The sequence below is a fragment of the Podarcis melisellensis genome (genome assembly GCF_964234715.1).
Source record: "Podarcis melisellensis genome assembly, chromosome: 1".
Classification (NCBI taxonomy): domain Eukaryota; kingdom Metazoa; phylum Chordata; class Lepidosauria; order Squamata; family Lacertidae; genus Podarcis; species Podarcis melisellensis.
Window position 1 is genome coordinate 133,564,863 of NC_138528.1, and position 17,813 is coordinate 133,582,675.

General features: G+C 44.1%; 1 protein-coding gene across 4 annotated transcripts in view; it reads left to right on the plus strand.

The window, feature by feature from the left end:
• Positions 1-17,813, plus strand: part of ERBB4 (erb-b2 receptor tyrosine kinase 4) — a 779,780-nt gene that overhangs the window by 563,665 nt on the left and 198,302 nt on the right. For all 4 annotated transcript variants that reach the window (XM_081904442.1, XM_081904441.1, XM_081904443.1 and 1 more), the window contains one exon: positions 15,372-15,490. In XM_081904442.1, coding sequence (XP_081760568.1) covers positions 15,372-15,490 — 119 coding nt within the window. The remainder of the gene's footprint in view (positions 1-15,371; positions 15,491-17,813) is intronic.

Consider the following 17,813-nt stretch of genomic DNA (forward strand, 5'->3'; position numbering starts at 1 on the left):
AGCCTGACAGGCACGGACGTCATCTCTGGAAAATAATTAAGATATTCGGAGAGAGCAACTATTACTTTGTAGGCAATAGCTGCTCTTGATTGAACACACACACAACCAAACAACAAGACCTTTACATGCCTATAAAAACAGCTCCGGGATTAAGAATTAATATTTTGTTGCTTAAAAATAGAGAATTGTCCAAGGGCAGAGGGGAAGCAATCAATAAGAGCAGCAAGGTGCAAATGGGAGCTGGTGGGACACAAAAACAGAAAAAGCCGATTCAGCAGCTGTGGATCAATTATGGAAACCTGGCATTTTAAGAAAACATTGGCATCTTTAATTAAAACCCTTGTATTTCACTAATAACTTTACATGTTCATAAGGCTTTCTTATTGATTTCAGTTATTTCCCATTTCTCCCCCTTTTGGTAGATTTACAATTCCCTGTAATGGCGAATGAAAGGAAACATTTAGAGTGATTAATTGCAGGCAACTGTGTAACCAAACAATGCCACCCACCGTTCCGACTACTTTTCGTAAATGCAGCTGCTAGCCGATAACAAAACAAAACAAAATAAATTGGCAGTTGGGGGTGGGAAGAGACTTCCTTCTGTCAGGTTGCCATCCAGAGAACATTTTAGAGCAGAGGTACCCACTTCAATAAAATATGGGGGGGGCGGGTAAGTCCTACCCTGCATAATCAATCACAAGACACAGCGCACACACAGACACCATTTGAATGGCAATGCCCATTAACTTTGTGGGGGGCTGGCCCCCTTAAATATTTTAGGGGGGGAGAAGGGACCTCAGCCCCTAGCAGTTGGCTTCTATGCTTAAGAGCACATGTACCATAATTCCCAAGCACCAGATTCTTAAATGCTCAGTTGCTTGTTTCAAACAATGGTGATCTGGCCCATTCACCATGTGTTCCCCCACTAACCTCACACATATATGCAGGGACAGCATGTCTGACTCTAGAGATGCCCTCCATTGATTTATTCAGCTATAGAAGTGCAGATTTTTTCACTATAGGTCTCCACAGAAAATGGAAGAAGGCGCCTTGCCTAAGATTCCATTTCAATTCCATTTACACATAATAGGGGAGGATGGGATACACCAGCTTCCTCAGCCTCTGCCCTCCAAATGTTTTTGGCCTACAACTCCCATGATCCCTAGCTAGCAGGACCAGTGGTCAGGGATGATGGGAATTGTAGTCTCAAAACATCTGGAGGGCCGAGGTTGAGGAAGCCTGGGATACACAATCCTTAGCATTCTCGGAAAGGAAAATGCTGTCACAAATGACACGCACACAGTTGGCACGCACACAACAAGAGAGGACTCACACAAATGGCACAATTGCAGAAAACTTTCATCATAGCTACTTTAGGAACAGAGATGTTACTGGGACAGCAGTCATCCATTCCCTTAAATGCTGGGTGTCCTGGTGCTCCCCGTTGGTAGATTCCCCCATGCTAGCAGTGCCAAAACAGGGTGGGGACCAGGTACTTAATAGCAACGAGCGTATTGGCTTGTCACCACTGTTGCAGGCTTTCCCCTGCAATTGCTGTGCTTCCCACATTCTTCTTGCTAATTCAGTTGGTTAGGGAGAAGTTCTTGTGAAGATTGACACAGTCCCTGTGTGGCTTGCAAGTCAAATTTTCATTTATCCTAGGGAATGGGAGGGTAGAAGTTGATCATGATCTACTGGCAGATATCTGAGTGATTTGCAGACAAGGGTTTCTGAGTTCAATAACAACAACAAACCTTTCACCCTTGCCCTCTTAGGTCAGGTTGTTGAAAATGAATGGGAACAACCAGGAATCTTATTTTTTGTGTGAAAAGACTTGTGAGCTTGGTTCTGGTACTGATCACAATTCCTGAGCTGAGCATGTGCTCAGAGATACCATGCCCCTTCGATTCCTAGTGTATGGTTCTGTATATACTCCTGATTACTCTTCATCCAGGATGTTCTCACTACTGGTTTGGGAAGTGGTGTACACATGACATTAGCCACAGGTCATATCTAATCTGTATATGACATGTCATTTCTTATCAAATACTGCATTTTGTTGTGTTTTCTTCGAAACCTGCTAAATCTAGTAGAAGGCACTTATAGTCACCAAGGTCCCCTGGGCCTCCAGTGACAAACATGGATGCAGGATGAGCCCCAGAGTACAAACTGGCTCTTTCAGGGCAGGCAATTTTTATTCAAAGTCTGTTCAAAATATGCACATTTGAAAGGTGAGCTACATCTGAAGAGGGCTATATTTGTTTTTTAAAAATGATACGTTGCAGTTAAATGTCATTCTGTGTTACTGTATATGCCCCTCTCTTCCATTTTTAATATTCTAAAATTGTATCAGCATGAATTTAGCTTGGATGGTTATTTTCCAAATGCAATTCACTCTTAATCTATATCCATCAATATATTACAAAATGTTATCAAATGTTTTGTGTTATAAAACATGTAACTGATATCTGCTTTTATGGAATTTCAACCAATGCAATATTTGGATTAACTTATTGAATTAAATTCAAAAAATGCTCATCTGGTTAAGCATGTGTGTGAAAGTGTAGAAGCTTGCATGGCATAGATATAGCACGCCTTCAATATTAGACGGGGCTCCACCTCTGTTGTCTTTTTGACACCTAGTAAACACCTTCCTCCTTCAACAAGCCTTTGAAGTTGAGACAGATCATTTCCAGTCTGCATCTGTACTAGAACTATTTTAAGAGGTTTTAGAGGTTGCCAGTGTTTGGTCTCTTCTTGTTTGCCACCTTGGGCTCCTTTAGGAGGAAAGCTGGCATATAAATTTAAACAATATAATAAATAAATAATAAATAAATATCATCAGGAGCTGCAGTTCCATAGCTTTCGTGGCGGTTCATCTTCTTTGACATTTTGTATTTATGTTGACTTAAGCCACCAAATCCACTATCAGTGTTTTTCATCACAGAAAAGCTGACACAATCCTAAGTATTTTTACTTGAAGGTCAGCCCCTATGGGTTCAATGGGACTTGGTTAAGAGCATACGAAGAGCTCCACTGGATCAAGTCGCAGGCTCACCTGATCCACCATTCTGTCAGATGCCTGTGGGAAACTCACAAGGAGGACCTGTGTTGAGCAGCGCTCTCTCCTCCCACAGTTTCTAGCCACTTGGTATTCAGTGCATTCAGCCTGCAACCATGGAGGCAGAGCATAGCCATCATAGTTATTAGTCACTGACAGCCTCCATCCTCCTTAAAAGCCATCCAAGTTGGTAGCCAACTTGCCTTTTGGCTTTCCTTAAAAGCCATCCAAGTTGGTAGCCAACTTGGCCCTCCAGCTGTTTTGGGACTACAATTTCCATCACCCCTGCCCACTGGTCCTGTTAGCTAGGTCTAAACTAAACAGCCCCAAATGCTCCAACTTTCCCTCACTGGGGAGTTGCTCCATCCCCTCTATCATTTTTGCTGCCCCTTCTTATTTTTTTTCAACAGTACAATATCCTTTCTCAGGTGAGGTGACTAGAATTGTACAGGCCATTCCAAATGCAGCTGCATAGGTTTTTTATAACAACATTACAATATCAGCAATTTTATTTTCAATTCCTTTCCTAATGATCCCTAGAATGGCATTTAGCTTTTCCACAGCTGCCTCACGGTGGGCCAACATCTTCATCAAGCTGTCCACTTATTCTGACCACTTATTCATGGTCAGTTACCAAAAACTCACACCATATGAGTGTACATGTGAAATTAAGAATATTTTGCGCTGGCATTCACCACTTTACCCTTGTTTACACTGGCATACATTTGCCACTTTACAGTCCATCCACTCAGTTTGGAGAGATCTTTCTCAAGCCCTTCACAATCCTTTTTGGTTTAAATCAGACTCAAAAACTTAGTATAAGCAGCAAAATTGGCATGTGAGTATGTAATTGTTGTTGTTGTTGTTGTTGTTGTTGTTGTTGTTGTTGTTATTCCCCATCCATCTGGCTGTGTGTTTCAGATTGTAGCTTATACTTATATTGAAGGATATTGTCACAGAAATCATCTGAAGTGTGTCTTATTGCCATTAGGGCGCTCCCAGCTTCCAACAATAAGCATGCACTTCAAGATTTACAGGTGTGGTTTTTTTACGAATGCTGGTAAGGTCAAGCTATCAGTGGTTCAGGGTCAGCTCATCCATAAGGCAAGGTGAGGCAACCGCCTCAGGCGGCATGATCCACGGGGCAGCAGATCCCAATATCAGTCTTCATTTCCCCCTTGTTCTTGATGTAGATGTTCACTCACCCTCCTCTTGCCTGGTAGGGGTAGGGATGCCACTTTGTGGTTCACCTCAGGTGCCAATGTCTTGGGCTGGCTCTGAGTGGCCTATACATCTGGATAAGGGAGATCTATAGTCTTGCTAGGAGTCTTCTTTCTCAGCGAGAAATGAATGGTCAGTGCACAGTCGTCAGCGCGGATCAGCAGGTGAGGCCCTGGTACAGGCCATATCCTTTTGGGGGTATGAGGTTAACATCAACCAAGAGCACGGGCTTTTCAGTGCTGGCCCTGCAATTTTGTAGCACACTTTCCCAGGAAATCTGGTTCTCTATCTCTTTGGTAGTATTTCAGAAGCAGGTGAAAACATTTTTAGCAGGGCTTTAGGGATTCAAATTTATCCTGCAAGGTGGCCTTAGCTCATGTTATTATTATTTTTTAAATGTATGTTAGATTATTTGATTAGCTATAAATTCTGTTTTGATGAATTGCCTTTTGAGCTGTGTGTTGAAAGCTGGTACATTTCATAGAATCATAGAGTTGGAAGAGACCACAAGGGCCATCGAGTCCAACCCCCTGCCAAGCAGGAAACACCATCAGAGCACTCCTGACATATGGTTGTCAAGCCTCTGCTTAAAGACCTCCAAAGAAGGAGACTCCACCACACTCCTTGGCAGCAAATTCCACTGTCGAACAGCTCTTACTGTCAGGAAGTTCTTCCTAATGTTTAGGTGGAATCTTCTTTCTTGTAGTTTGGATCCATTGCTCCGTGTCCGCTTCACTGGAGCAGCAGAAAACAACCTTTCTGCCTCCTCTATGTACATTCTTTTATATATTTGAACATGGCTATCATATCACCCCTTAACCTCCTCTTCTCCAGGCTAAACATGCCCAGCTCCCTTAGCCGTTCCTCATAAGGCATTGTTTCCAGGCCTTTGACCATTTTGGTTGCCCTCCTCTGGACAGGTTCCAGTTTGTCAGCGTCCTTCTTGAACTGGGGTGCCCAGAACTGGACACAGTACTCCAGGTGAGGTCTGACCAGAGCAGAATACAGTGGCACTATTACTTCCCTTGATCTAGATGCTATACTCCTATTGATGCACCCCAGAATTGCATTGGCTTTTTTAGCTGCCGTGTCACACTGTTGGCTCATGTCAAGTTTGTGGTCAACCAAGACTCCTAGATCCTTTTCACATGTACTGCTCTCAAGCCAGGTGTCACCCATCAAGATCACATCTGCCAGTTCTTTTAATACTCTTGGATGCAGTTCATCTGGCCCTGGAGACTTGAATACATCTAAACTAGCCAAGTATTCTTGTACTATCTCCTTAGTTATTCTGGGCTGTGTTTCCTCTGCTGAATCGTTTGCCCAAATTCTTCAGGTCGGGCATTGCTTTCTTTATCGGAGAAGACTGAGGCAAAGAAGGCATTGAGGAGTTCAGCCCTCTCTGTGTCCCCTGTTTGCATTTCACCATCTTCTCCTCTGAGTGACCCCACTGTTTCTTTGTTCTTCCTTTTGCTACGAACATACCCATAAAAGCCTTTTTTGTTGCTTTTAACCTCTCTAGCAAGCCTGAGTTCGTTCTGTGCTTTAGCTTTTCTGACTTTGTGTCTACACGTGCTGGCTATTTGTTTGAATTCCTCTTTGGTGGTTTCCCCCCTTTTCCATTTTTTGTACACATCCTTTTTAAATCTTAACTCAGTTAAAAGTTCTTTAGATAGCCACTCTGGCTTCTTTAGGCACCTTCCATGTTTCCGTCTCATTGGTATTGCCTGAAGTTGTGCTTTTACTATCTCCCTCTTAACAAACTCCCAGCCATCATGAACTCCCTTTCCTTTTAGTATTACTGTCCATGGGATCTCACCCAGCACTTCCCTAAGTTTTATGAAGTCGGCTTCCTTAAAGTCAAGAAATTGAGTCCTAGTATGCTTGGCTGCTCCTTTCCGCTGTATAGTAAACTTCAGAAGAGCATGATCACTCGCGCCTAATGATCCTTCCACTTCTACCCCACTAACCAGGTCATCAACATTGGTTAGGACCAGATCTAAAATGGCTGTTCCTCTTGTTGCTTCTCCCACTTTCTGGACAATGAAGTTGTCTGCAAGGCCAGTGAGGAATTTGTTTGACCTTATGCTCTTGGCTGAATTTGACATCCAGCAAATATCCGGATAATTGAAGTCCCCCATGACTACTATCTCCCTTCCTTTTGCATGCTTGGCCATCTGTTCCAGGAAGGCATCATCTATGTCCTCCGTTTGGCTTGGGGATCTATAGTAAACTCCCACAATGAGGTCCCTGTTATTCTTCTCTCCCTTAATTTTGACCCAAATGCTCTCACTTTGGCTTTGAGGTTCTAAATCTTGGATCTCTTCACAGCTATACACATCCCTGACATATAACGCCACTCCTCCTCCTTTCTTGTCTGGTCTGTTTCTCTGAAATAGATTGTATCCCTCCATTATTACATTCCAATCGTGGGACTTATCCCACCAGGTTTCAGTGATGCCTATTATGTCATATTTAGTTTGCTGTACCAAGAGCTCAAGCTCATCTTGTTTATTTCCCATGCTTTGCGCATTAGTGTACAGACATTGAAGTCCATTAATCATCCCCCCGTGTCTCTTATTTAAGGATTTTTTCTTCCCACCACTAGGTCTGTATGCTGTTTGCTCCATTTGGTCTATGACATTTGGATGATCATCTTCATCAATTGATAGACTCCTACCTTCAGGAGCACTGTCTCCCCCCCCCCCCACATTAGTCAGTTTAAAGCCCTCCTGATGAGGTTTCTGAGATTTTTTTTGCAAAAACATTCCTCCCAACCGTTGTGAGGTGCAGCCCATCGCTTGCCAGAAGTCCATCTTCAAGAAACTGCAGTCCGTGATCTAAGAATCCAAACCGTTCCTGTTTACACCATTTGTGAAGCCAGCTGTTCACTTCCACTATTTTTCCCTCTCTCCCTGGGCCACGTCGTTCAACTGGGAGGACAGATGAAATGACAATTTGTGCATTTAATTGCTTCAATTTCCTGCCCAGAGCCTCGTCGTCTCTTTTGATCTTCTGGAGGCTATTGCTTGCAGTGTCATTGGTTCCCACATGAACCAAGAGGAAGGGGTATTTGTCAGTGTGTTTTATGATTCCTTGCAGTTGTTCAGTTACATCTTGGATCTTAGCCCCGGGGAGACAGCACAGTTCCTGAGACATCTTGTCAGGCCCACAGATCACTGCTTCTGTTCCCCTCCGTAGGGAATCCCCTATCACCACTACACACCTCCTCTTAGGTCTGGTCGGGGTTCTTCCGTGAGCTGTCCGTTCCAAGGTCGCCTGCACATTCCCTGAGGACTGACTTTGCTGCTCGTCTTCATATACCTGATCGACTGTAATGAGGGAGAGATCCTCAAATGGAGTCTGCTCTTCGTCGTCCATGCTAGGGGAGAGGACCTCAAAGCGATTGTGTATTTCTAAACAATCAGAGCGAACCCTGGGCCTCCTACTTCTTTGAGTCACGTTTCTCCATATATTTGGCTCCTGTGTTGGTGAACTAGCCTCCTTCTCAGGGGAGTCTCCTGCCTCCTCCTTGGTGGAGACGGTGTGCTCTGTTGCTTCCAAGAAGAGCTCCAGCTCTCTAATTCTTTGGAGCGTAGCTACATGTTCCTCCAGTTGCTGGACTTTGTCTTCTAAGAGGGCAGTCAACATGCAATTGCTGCAGGTAAAGCTGCCTGCAACCTTTGGCAAGATGGCAAACATTGCGCAGGAACCGCAGGCGACTGCAGCTGTTCCCTCACCCTCCATCTTGAGAACGTGTCGTTGGGGGTGACTACAGTGGTCCTCCATCATAAAAAGCATGAAGACAGGACAAATAAATCCCCCCCCCAAAAAAAATCCTAGGTCTCCCCCAACAAACGTTTGAGACTAGCTCCCCTAAATCTAAAAGATGGATCAAACTGCCCTGCAAGCTCTGATAAGCTCCTCCCACAGCTAATCACCTGCCTCAAAAGAAACCCTGCCCCCTCTGACCTTTGCACAGGGAGAGCAGCTAATCAGCCACCCTACATTTATTCTTGTAAATAAAATAAATAAAAGCCAATGCTATTTTTCTAGAAAAAGAGGTGCTGGAACTCACCATGGACGCCTCCCTTGCTTTCTTGCAATGGCACCTGAGAGGTGCCGGAAATGAGTTCCTGTGAGTTCTGGCTGAACAAAAGCCGAGAATAAAACCATTGATGTGTAGATAAATAGAAGCAGTGTTAATGCAACCATTGTCATTTATCTGACTCATTGTGAGCTACTTTGAGCAAATACAAGCCGTAAATATTGGCTTGTCTCATTGTGAGGACAAGCAAGCTGAAGATTGCTAAGGACTCGGTGTGCTAGAAATGTGGAATCAATTATCAATTATAAAAGCTTATATAACATTATAGTACAATGTTATACACCTTTCCATTGGCAAAACACAAGATTTAGTCCTCAGTGAGCTTTTACAATTTCTTACTGCACACTTTAGAAAATTCATTTTAGAGTTGTTGGGGTTTTTTTGGGGGGGGGGTTGGTTCATGTAATGAATCATTGAAGAGTGAATCATATTTAAATTGGATAGAGAGTTCAGGAGGTTTCATTTAATGATTACCTTGAAGAGTGCAGCTTGGCTGTTGACTGCTCATTTTTGAATCACCAGCCACCTTGGGAATTCAGGACGCAGCAGTGTTTAACCTGTATAAGCCACTTCTGCATATTTTATTACTGTGGCCCAACGGCACTCTCTCCTCCCCCCCCCCCCCATAACACAAAAGCTAATTAGCTGAATAAAGTGCACTGCTCTGGATTCAGTTTTCACGTAGGGTGTTGTTTCATTTTGGAGAACTTGGACTTTAAGCAAGAGAACTTTTTGATCAGCATCTTTGCAGGACTGGGAGCTAGTATGATGTTCTTCCGTAGGGAAGCGATAGGCAGGGAGAGACAGAGCACTAAGTGCCTTCTTGGCAGAGGTGCCCTCCCTGTGGAACGCCCTCCCACCAGGTGTCAAGGAGATAAAGAATTACACAACTTTTAGAAAACATCTGAAGGCTGTTCAGGGAAGTTTTTAACGTCTGACATTTTATTATTTTTATTAAATTTTATTATTATTATTTTATTATTATTATCGGCATTAGATCCATTTCAGTCCGGTTTCCGTCCTGGTTTTGGGACGGAGACGGCTCTGGTTGCCCTAACAGATGATCTCCGTAGACAACTGGATCGAGGCGGGTCAGGACTGCTGATCCTTTTAGATTTGTCAGCAGCCTTTGACATGGTCGATCATGATCTTCTGGACCACCGCCTTGCAGACGTGGGGATACAGGGCATAGCCGTAACTGGTTGTGCTCTTTTATCTCTGGTCGGGGACAGAGGGTGGCACTAGGGAGGGAAATGTTGTCGCGCCACTCCTTGGTGTGTGGAGTGCCACAGGGCGCAATTCTCTCCCTGATGCTTTTTAACATCTTTATGTGCCCCCTTGCCCAGATTATCCGGAGCTTTGGGCTGGGCTGTCACCAATATGCTGATGACACTCAGCTCTATCTGCTGATGGATGGCCACACCGACTCAGCCCCGAACACACTGACCAGATGCTTGGAAGCTGTGGCTGGATGGTTTCGTGGGAGCCGATTGAAACTAAATCCTTCGAAGACAGAGGTCCTATGGCTAGGTCGGGATGGCATGGGGATGAGGGACCAACTCCCTTCTCTTGCGGGGGCCCAATTAGTGCCATTGCCTTCCGTTAAGAGTTTGGGTGTAATCCTTGACGCCTCCCTTTCCATGGAGGCGCAAGTTACAGCAACAGCCAAGGCAACATTTTTCCACCTTCGCCGCATCAAGCAGTTGGTCCCTTACCTTTCCCGCCCCGACCTGGCCACAGTGATCCATGCGACGGTCATCTCCAGGCTTGACTACTGTAATTCACTCTATGCGGGGCTGCCCTTGAAGCTGTCCCAGAAGCTCCAGCGGGTGCAGAATGCTGCAGCGAGGCTCCTCATGGGGTCTCTGCCATGGGAGCATATTCACCCAGTGCTTTTCCAGCTGCACTGGCTCCCGGTGGAGTACAGGGTCAGATTTAAGGTGCTGATTTTGACCTTTAAAGCCCTTCACGGCCTAGGACCCTCGTACCTATGGGACCGCCTCTCCCGGTCTGCCCCACGGAGAGCCTCAAGGTCCATAAATAGCAACACCCTAGTGGTCCCAGGCCCTAAGGAAGTTAGATTGGCTTCAACCAGAGCCAGGGCCTTTCCAGCTCTGGTGGAACGCTCTGTCTCCTGAGACCAGGGCCCTGCAGGATCTGATCTCTTTCCGCAGGGCCTGTAAGACAGAGTTGTTCCGCCTGGCCTTGGCTTGGAGCCAATTTGATTCCTTCCCTCCCTCTCTTTCTTTTTTCTTTTCCTTTTCCTCCTGCAATGAGGCTACATTTTAATATTTTAATGTTCCATTATTTTAATGTTGTATTTTATTTTTGTTTTTAAGTTGTAATCATTCATCTTGTTTTTATTATTGCTTGTAAGCCGCTCTGAGCCCGGCCTTGGCTGGGGAGGGCGGGGTATAAATAAAAAATTATTATTATTATTATTATTTATATTTTGCTGGAAGCCGCCCAGAGTGGCTGGGGAAACCCAACCAAGTGGGCAGGGTATAAACAATAAAATAATAATAATAATAATAATAATAATAATAATAATAATAATAATAATAGACTCAGGGCTCCAAAAGACTTTACTGCTCCATATGTTAAGTGCAATCTTTACCTGAGTCTCTGTCACGTGTGTGCACACACATACTGAAGTTTACTATAAAACGGTTCTTGACTATTTTATAACTAGGGACTGCTGGCCATGGGCATAGTGAGCATTTCTGTTGGGAAGATGCAAGCTTTATGTTGGTGGGAGGCAGAACCTCAGTTAGTTAAGTATTTTAATTTATTTACTTGATTTGGGGGGCTCTGCCCCCCTGCCCCCCCTTGGCTACGCCCATGCTGACAGCCCCTTTTCCTGCATCTGGCCAAATCCTCCTCCTCCTTTTATACCTTGCCAAACCCCCTTTCTCTGCACCTCCCCCATTCCTCCCCTATCCCCTTACAGCTTAACCCAAGCCCCTTTTAAAGGAGGAATGAGGCGCTTCAGAGAGCACTTTTCCAAAGCTCCTTCCCCCTCTGTTAGACCTCCCTGCAGCGCCCCTTAAAGGAGGAGGAAGGACATTCTCAGGGTTTTAAAATCTGTTGTTCCAGGCCAGTATCTTGCCTCACTGTCTTTGCTGAAATAAGTCCTTAGCTTGGCCCTAAAGGGACCCCTGACCATTAGGTCCAGTCGCAGATGGGGTTGGGGTGCTCAGCTCGCTTTACTGGCCTGAGAGAGCCGGCGGGTCATGTGGCCAGCATGTGGCGAACCAGAGCAGTGCACGGAAATGCCGTTTACCTTCCCGCCGGAGTGGTACCTATTTATCTACTTGCACTTGATGTGCTTTTGAACTGCTAGGTGGGCAGGAGCTGAGACCGAGCAACAGGAGCTCACTCCATCACGGGGATTCGAACTGCCCTAGGCTCTGTGGTTTAACCCACAGCGCTACCCTATATTTATATATTTTTATTTATATATAAATAAATAGAGAGAGAGAGAGAGAGAGAGAGAGAGAGAGAGAGAGAGAGAGAGAGAGAGAGAGAGATCAAGTGCTGCAACTCTCCAACGGTTTGGCATCACCCCACCCTCTTCCGTTGTTTCCCAAGACAGACAGATGCCAACAAAAAGATATAGATATAAAAGATCTATTCAAAACATTCAGGCAATGACAGTGAAAACTACATCAAGCTCTTGTCTCAGAACCTGACAGCAAGAACAGACTCCTGCTGAGGCCTGACACCTTTCCTGGGATCATAATGTGGGTGAAAAGCCTTCACTAGAAAGCCTGATTACACAGAGCAGGGGGAAATGTGCGGTAAAGATGGGTGACTTGCTCTAGACTTGAGTGATTGGTTTGAAAAATAAATCAATTTGCATAAAAATAAATAGAAACCAGCAGAAATGGCTCTGCTTGTTTCCTGGGGGAATCTGATTTGGACCTCAAATTATAACCCAAGACAGAGAAGAATTAAGGGGCTTTGTGATGCTCGCCTTGTATTTAAGACTGGCATTAGGAGTCCCCAACCTGGTATCCCTTCCTGACCCAGTGAACCTTGCCAGCATCTCTCATCTTGTGAACAGACTGCTCTCCTCAGTCAGACATGTAGAGAGCTGGAAATATCCAAGTAGGTTTCCTTCAATAAAGAAGGAAGTAACTAAGGCAAAACTTTGCAAACTGTGTGTCACGACACATTGGTGTCAGCAGCAGTGTGTAGGTGTGTCAAAAATGCTCCCCGTGCTCCTCCCGGAGCTGCAAAGGGGTTTGTTTCACCTCCGATTTGCTAGTAAAAATGAATTGCTGTGTCGTGAAATGATGCATGTCTAAAAAGTGTGTTGCTAACATGAAAAGTTTGGAAAGCTCTAAGCTAAGTTGTTGTCACAGAAGAGAGGTGGCACTACAGATATAAAATTCACAGCATGTTATGGTTTAAGATAAAATTACATTAAAATGTTACATGGATGGTATCTATATAACACCTGGTAGATTGGCAAAAGTGTGTACTTCAAAATCAAATAAGTATTGGAAATGCAAAGAAAAAGAAGGTACTTTTTATCATATGTGGTGGTCTTGTTGTAAGGTTAAAGCTTACTGGGAAATGATATATAATGAGTTGGAAAAGATGTTTAAAATAACATTTGTTAAAAAAAAAAAAAAAACCCAGAAGGTTTTCTTTTGGGAATTATAGGTATAGAACTACCCAAAGAGTACAGAAATTGATTTATGTATGCAAGTACAACTGTAGGAATGTTACTTGCCCAAAAATGGAAAGAAGAAGTCCCGACGAGAGATGAATGGACACAAAAACTTATGGATTATGCAGAAATAGCGAAACTTACTGGAAGAATGAGAAATCAAGATAGCAAATATTTTATAAAAAATGGAAATGGTTTATTGAATATCTACAAACAAATTGTAAACAGATAAAGACATTGGCAGGATTACTGTAATAACCTGCAGTTTCAGAAGAATATATAATCAAAATAGATGAATAAAAGAATTAGCTAAGTTAATTTAGAATATGCAAGAAATGATAAAATAAATTTAAGGAACCGCAGAAAGAGAAGGAAGGAAGTCAAGGTTTGAAATGTTAAAACAATGGTTAAACCATTGAAATGTATATAAATGAAAACTAGAAATAAAATTATAAAAAACAAACAAAAGAAAAGATAGATGGCACCATAATTTGAGCACTTCAGAGACATGAGCTTGTGTTTGTGTCTTCCTACATTTTTAAATATAGAACTAACCTTACATGAACACTCCAGGATCGCACTAATAGCAGTCGTTTCCCTATTGCGTTTAAACAGAACCTTTCCCCCCTCCCATAATGATTTGAAACTGGTCACCCGAAACTGGCATCATGCCTTGGCTATCATGAGCAGGGCAACTAGCATCCATCAACAGAGATGGGTAGATATATGATAAGCTTGCCTGTGATAAGCTTATCATATAAGGATGGGCTTCTTTTTGAACCTGGAATCGGCCTTCCTCATCTCTATATTGTGATAAGAAGAAGTCAGGATTTTCTCAAACTTACTAAACTTAGAAGAAAAAAATCCCAGGGCAATCAAGGTCCTCACATATTTTCCCCTAAGGATCTGCACTTTTCTTTAATCAAATGATATTCAGGTAAGGTAAAGGTACCCCTGCCCGTACGGGCCAGTCTTGCCAGACTCTGGGGTTGTGCGCCCATCTCACTCAAGAGGCCAGGGGCCAGCGCTGTCCGGAGACACTTCCGGGTCATGTGGCCAGCGTGACATCACTGCTCTGGCGAGCCAGAGCCGCACACGGAAACGCTGTTTACCTTCCCGCTGGTAAGCGGTCCCTATTTATCTACTTGCACCCGAGGGTGCTTTCGAACTGCTAGGTTGGCAGGCGCTGGGACCGAGCAGCGGGAGCGCACCCCGCCGCAGGGATTCGAACCGCCGACCTTTCGATCGGCAAGTCCTAGGCGCTGAGGCTTTAACCCACAGCGCCACCTGTGTCCCATGATATTCAGGTAGAGACAAGTAAATTCTGAAGTGTGTGTTTTCTGCTGAAAGAAATATTGCAAAACTTTAAAATGTTTAGTTGTGAAAATACTAACATGCTAGGCAAAAGCATCATTCTGTTACATAAGACAGCAAGGTACTATGCATATGAAATAAAACTCACATCTGAAATTTAATTTGGTGTAAGGATCCTTTAAAAAAAACATACCTCAGCTTTTTGTACTGCAATAGATTGTGCTCTATTAAACAGTGTGATAAGTAATTTGGTTAGGGCAGCTGGTGAGCACTGGACCTGATGGGACTGCTTGGTGGCCGAGGAGTCACAGAGGTGTGGCCAAGTTATAGTTTTCTCCTAATCTTCCTCCATGCAAAAAGCGCCACAGACACTTAAGCATTGAGAGTACCGTACAAATGCTTAAAGGTAAAGGTAAAGGTACCCCTGCCCGTAGGGGCCAGTCTTGACAGACTCTGGGGTTGTGCGCCCATCTCACTTAAGAGGCCAGGGGCCTGCGCTGTCCGGAGACACTTCCGGGTCACGTGGCCAGCGTGACATCGCTGCTCTGGCGAGCCAGAGCCGCACACGGAAACGCCGTTTACCTTCCCGCTGGTAAGCGGTCCCTATTTATCTACTTGCACCCGGAGGTGCTTTCGAACTGCTAGGTTGGCAGGCGCTGGGACCGAGCAGCGGGAGCGCACCCCGCCGCAGGGATTCGAACCGCCGACCTTTCGATCGGCAAGTCCTAGGCGCTGAGGCTTTAACCCACAGCGCCACCTGCGCCACAAAGGCTTTAACCCACAGCGCCACAAATGCTTAGCACCTAACTAAACTGAAAAGAAGTATGTTTTGGTCATGTTAACATGTCACAGAATAACGGACAAAGGTGTAATTTATTTGTGTTGGGGACCCCTACCTTAATTTCCCTTTTCTCTTACAGTTTCTCAGTTGTCCAGGCTGAGCTTGTGTTCTGTGCTGATTGCGTTTATGATTTCTCTGTCCTTTCCAGTGACGAAGATGGTATGTGCTGAGCAATGTGATGGCAGGTGTTACGGGCGCTCCGTCAGCGAATGCTGCCACCGTGAATGCGCAGGAGGCTGTTCTGGACCAAAAGACACCGATTGCTTTGTAGGTCTCACCCTTCACTCCTTTCTGTCTTCCTATCAGCAGCTTTGCTCATTCTTGGGCTTTCTTGCCAAGGAAATGTGTGTGTGTCTTTAATTATACTGCATGTACAGTGGAAGATATTCACTCACTGTTTTAGCATTCATATTTTCCCATTACATTTCCGTTACTTATCAGCTTATTTCACCCATTGAAACATTTATGAGATTTGCAAATAGAGATTTGAAACCATTTATATGTTAATTGGTATGATTTTTATCTTAAGTGAAAATACATTTTACTTTCCTAAAAATTAACATTTATAGGATGTGGGCAATTTATATCAGGAGTTTGACTTTAAACAAAAGACAGACCAAAAATCCACCATCCGTCGTATTTGCTAAAAACAGAATATAAGAGCTGTTGCCTAAAAGTGAAGGAAGTGAAGGAAGCCTAATTTATTTCTGTGGACAATGTTTCCTCCTAAGTGAGCTTCTGATGGCAGCCTCAGTCAGGTATACACAGCTTAAACAACCAGGTGGCCATGACTAAGTTTTGCTAATAAATGTGATGCCTAAACCTGTTTGGAACTTATCACAAACAATGTATGTACATGTCAAGTTAGGATTAGGAGCCTCCCAGGTGGGAAATGCAATGGAGCATTTCAGAGCTAAAATTAATGTGAAGAATCGGACTCAAATATTGTATTTCCATTTTAATCTAGAAGAGCTGGATTTTGAATTTCTCTGCATGAACTGGGAAATTGTTTCAGCTCTAACTTGATGTCACCAAAATGGTCCTCAAAGCAGAACAAGAACATGGCAGGGAATTAACACCCTTAATTAAAGGTTGTCGTTTGCAGGTGTTCCTTTGCTCCTGTCCTCCGTACACCTTTATATTAAAAGAACGGGTGAGCTAACAATACCCATTCTTCCAAAGAAAACTGGCTTTGAAATCAGGAATTACAAAAGTTGGGGAAACAGTATGTAGTCCATTAGTTTAGCTACCATAGGGTATTTTTTCTCCCCCTCAGGTCCCTAAAAGTTTTTTTTTTATTTGCCTGGTTTCTTTTATGCTGGATTAGGCATGATCATAGGAACCCCACCAGTGTGTGAAAGGGGTGTGTATGTGCTTGTTCTTGTGTGTAAGATCAAAGTGGGTGTATAAGCGAGGGAAGCAAACCTGCCCTTCCTCTGCATTTCCCCTCTGCAGTCAGTTTGCAGTCAGTTACGCGAATGGAAGTGAGCTGAGCTGGGGTGATGAATCCCAGGAAAGGGAAGGAGGAAGGTCCAGCTCCCCATATCTGCATGTCCTTTGTTGTTAAGATCAGGGGTCCGAGCTAGTTGAGATGGTGAGAGATTCATGTTATGATTTCCTATGGGTTTGTCAAGGAGCAGGTGCTCTTTTTGGATTCAAAACACAAGCACGCAAATGGGATGGAGGCTAAAGATTTTATTAGCCAGTCCAAAGAAAGCCGCAAAGCATTGCCGATATCCCTCTAGCTGCTGGGCACTCTGTCAGCAGCAGACATGGCTATTGAAGATGGAGATGCAGCCGGCAACTTTGCAGATCAGGCTGTGCGGAGATCCCCAAGCTTTGAAGCTCTGCAGTTCTGAGGATCTGACCAGCAGCAGTCTTCTGAAACTTATCTACTGTTGGGGGTTATACAAGCTATGCATGATGTTTGGGTGACACATCAGTTTCCTACCAAAGTAAAAGGCTAGTTGGTATTTTGCAGGCAGCAAAATATATAACTCCTAAGAATAGCCTTTACTCCCTACTCTAAATGCCAGCTGAAGCTTTGTCTTAAAGATACAAATTCCCACAACTGTGCCATCTCAGCATACAACCAACTAGTGAGAAACTAATACTGTACAAAAGTAGCAGAATTAAAGGCCTGCTTAAAGGCCTAGCAGGAGTGCATAGTCATGCAAGAAGCATTGTTGCAGACCACCTAAAATCCTTGCGATAACAAAGCTTTTCTGTAATATTCCAATACAGGGTTGTTGTTGTTGTTAAGTTACAAATGTATGGATGTTCGACAGAAACGCACATGGAAAATAGCACCTTAGATGTGCATCTCAAAAACATTTCAACGGGAAAGGTTAGACAGTGCCACCTTATGTACGCTCCTCACCATCACCTAAGCTCCTGGAGTATACTTACCTCTACCTCTACTGAGCCCTGGAAGAGACAATACAGTCATACCTTAGTTCTCAAACTCCGCTTGACTCCCAAAACTGTTTGAAAACCAAGGCACAGCTTCTGATTGGCTGCAGGAGCCTCCTGCACTGAAGTGGAAGCCACATAGGATGTTCAGCTTCTGAAAAACGTTCCAAAATTCGGA